Source organism: Ailuropoda melanoleuca, chromosome 4, assembly GCF_002007445.2.
Source record: "Ailuropoda melanoleuca isolate Jingjing chromosome 4, ASM200744v2, whole genome shotgun sequence".
In the NCBI taxonomy this organism is placed as follows: Eukaryota; Metazoa; Chordata; class Mammalia; order Carnivora; family Ursidae; genus Ailuropoda; species Ailuropoda melanoleuca.
The window spans coordinates 9,513,084-9,515,496 of NC_048221.1; the positions used below are offsets into that span (position 1 = coordinate 9,513,084).

General features: G+C 61.5%; 1 protein-coding gene across 9 annotated transcripts in view; it reads right to left on the reverse strand.

Annotated features, from left to right (window-relative positions):
* The window catches only part of PODNL1 (podocan like 1), a 5,811-nt gene extending 4,367 nt beyond the window's left edge, over positions 1-1,444 (reverse strand). For 3 of the 9 annotated variants that reach the window (XM_034657880.1, XM_034657876.1, XM_034657875.1), the window contains exons 1-3: positions 1,233-1,444; positions 849-1,073; positions 182-275 (exon numbers count right to left, since the gene is read on the reverse strand). In XM_034657880.1, the coding sequence (XP_034513771.1) occupies positions 182-275; positions 849-1,073; positions 1,233-1,235 (322 nt within the window). In that variant the 5' untranslated portion in view covers positions 1,236-1,444. Of the gene's footprint in view, positions 1-144; positions 276-848; positions 1,074-1,232 lie in introns of those variants that run through there. The other 6 variants (XM_034657883.1, XM_034657879.1, XM_034657877.1 and 3 more) reach the window with 4 other exon arrangements.
* Positions 1,445-2,413: the final 969 nt, after the last annotated feature.

Here is a 2,413-nt window from a genome sequence, read left to right on the forward strand (position 1 = left end):
CTCCCCGGCCCCCATGCCCTGAGTTTCCATCCTGCTCAGCAAAGGGCAGTTCTCGGAACTACCGCAGAGCTACCCACAGACCCAGCAGGGGAGGGCAGGGGCCACCTCAGGTCTCCCGCCTCTGGAGGGCCCCTCTCCCCTCACCCTTGGGTCTCGGCCTCCGCAGGCCCCTCCCCCTCACCCTCGGAGGAGATGAGGTTGTTGTGGAGGTTGAGGGTCCGCAGGCTGCTGAGGCGTGACAGCTCATTGTAGGGGAGCTCCTGGAGCTGGTTGTTCTGGGGGAGGGGTTCACACCCCTGAGCCCTCAACCAGTGGCCAGAGCCCTGATTCCCGGCTCCCCGTTGCCTTAACCAAGTGAGCCTTGCCACCCCTCAGCCCTGCACTTGATCCCCAAAGCCCGTTACCTTGCATCTAAAGCCACCCGGTAACCACAAACAGCCCTGTAACCACCAAGATATTGACTCCCGGCACCCCATCTGTCCCTATCGTTGACCCCTGACACGCATTACCCTGACTCCAGACAACCCCAGAACCAAAAAGACATTGACATCTAATACTCTGTCACCCCAGTGACCCAAATGCTCCATCACTCTGTCCCCAAAAAACCCCGTAACTGCCAAGACGTTGACCTCTAACACCTCCGAACCCTCAGCCCCTCCTACTTCCAATATCTGTACTCCTATCTCCTCTCACCCCCAACGCACAGACCCCCACACTCCCATCAAGGCCAGCTTCTACCATTGCCCAGCCCCACATGCCCAACACCTCACACACGGACCCCATACCCCATCAGCCTTAACCCCAGCACTTTGCATGCTCACCACCACCCCCGCTCCCCGGGGCCCCACCTGCAGGGAGAGGTGCTGAGCTGCCCTGGTGATGTTGTCTGGGAACACCTGCAGGTCCAGGCCATTGCAGTCCACCGTGTCTGCCCGGGGGCAGAAGCAGCGCAGGGGGCAGGCCCGGGGCGGGGGCTGCAAGCTCTCCCCCAAGTGGGGGAAGGCGGCATCCTCCATGCCGGACGTGGGTGGGGGGCCGGACAGCAGCAGGAGCAGAAGCGGTAGGCTCAGCCGCTGGGAATAGAGGGACGGATGGGTCAGGGTGTGCCCAGGCCGGGCACCAGGTCACCATGGTGACAGGAGCATCCCCGCATGGGGTGGGGGTGGTAAGGGGAGCAAGCAGGCTCCCCTCCCACCCCTGCTCTTTCCTCCCCTTCCCCCACCCCACCTTACCATAGCCAGCCCCAGCTCTGCCGTCTTGCCTGAAATGCCGACCACGGCTCCCTAATGGAAACCAGGCAGTCACCTCCTGGAGTCTCTTCCGTGGCTGCCACCGCCCCCCATCTCTTGGCACGGGCCACCCTCCACCCAGCTAGTTCTCCCAGGGGCTGGGGGGGGGTGGAGGAGAACTAGCTGGCCCACCCCCTTCCCCGCCCTGGGGAGGGTGGGCGGGCTGCCGGATGGGGTGGTGAGGACAGGCCAGCCCGTCCCCTCGGTCCCACCCCCACCAACCACCCCAGCTCAGCTTGCGTAACCTCGGCCAGCCTGGGCCGGGCCACAGGAGCATGGAATGCTTGGGGGAAAGCTAAGATTCGCCCTGTCTGGTATTTGGGACAACCACAGAAATAGGGGTGGGGGCAGAGGAGCGGAGGATGCTTCAAGCCACGGGAGGGTCCCCAAGGAACTGGGGCTGGCAGCAAGGGGTCAGGGCAGGTCTGGGCTCAGCCCGCCAGCCCAGATGCCAGCCGGGGGGCTCCCAGCCAGATCTGCCATTTGGGCCCCTCCCCCTCCTCCCCAAATGGCCACAGCCGCCGCCTGAAAGGAAATTACACGTATTGAGGCACCAGCCCGGTGGTTAAGGATACGCGCTCAGCGCCAGCCTGCCTGGGCCTGAACCTGGGGCCTGCCACCTCTCTGGGCCTTGGTTTCCCACTCTGCAAAGTGGGGGGATGGTTGTCTCATCTCTCAGGAGCAGTATAAAGATTACACGAGATAATCCATATGAGGTGGATGAGACAGTGCCTGGCACATTCTACGCCCTCTGCCCCAGAGTAGCAGTGTGGGGAGAAGGAGCCGACCTTTGCCCCAGATCCTGTTTCCCAAGATGCACCACTTGCCAGCAAGGTGTCTTCAGGCAAATTGTTTTCCTGCCCAAACCTCAATTCTCCCGTGTATAAAACAGAGATGACAGAATACCCTTCCTTCCTCGAAGGGCTCTCACAAGGCAAAGCCAGGGAATGGACAGAAAGTTCTAAGTACCACATCTGCCCCTCACAAATGCTCAGCTCAGAAGGGGCTGAGCCAATGGGCTGCGTGAAGAGGATGAAGGAGGTCGAGGGGGGTTGGTTTCCCAGAAGCAGAGCCTGAGACAAGGATTGAGTGTATTTGTCTTAGAGAAAGAACCCGTAGCAGAG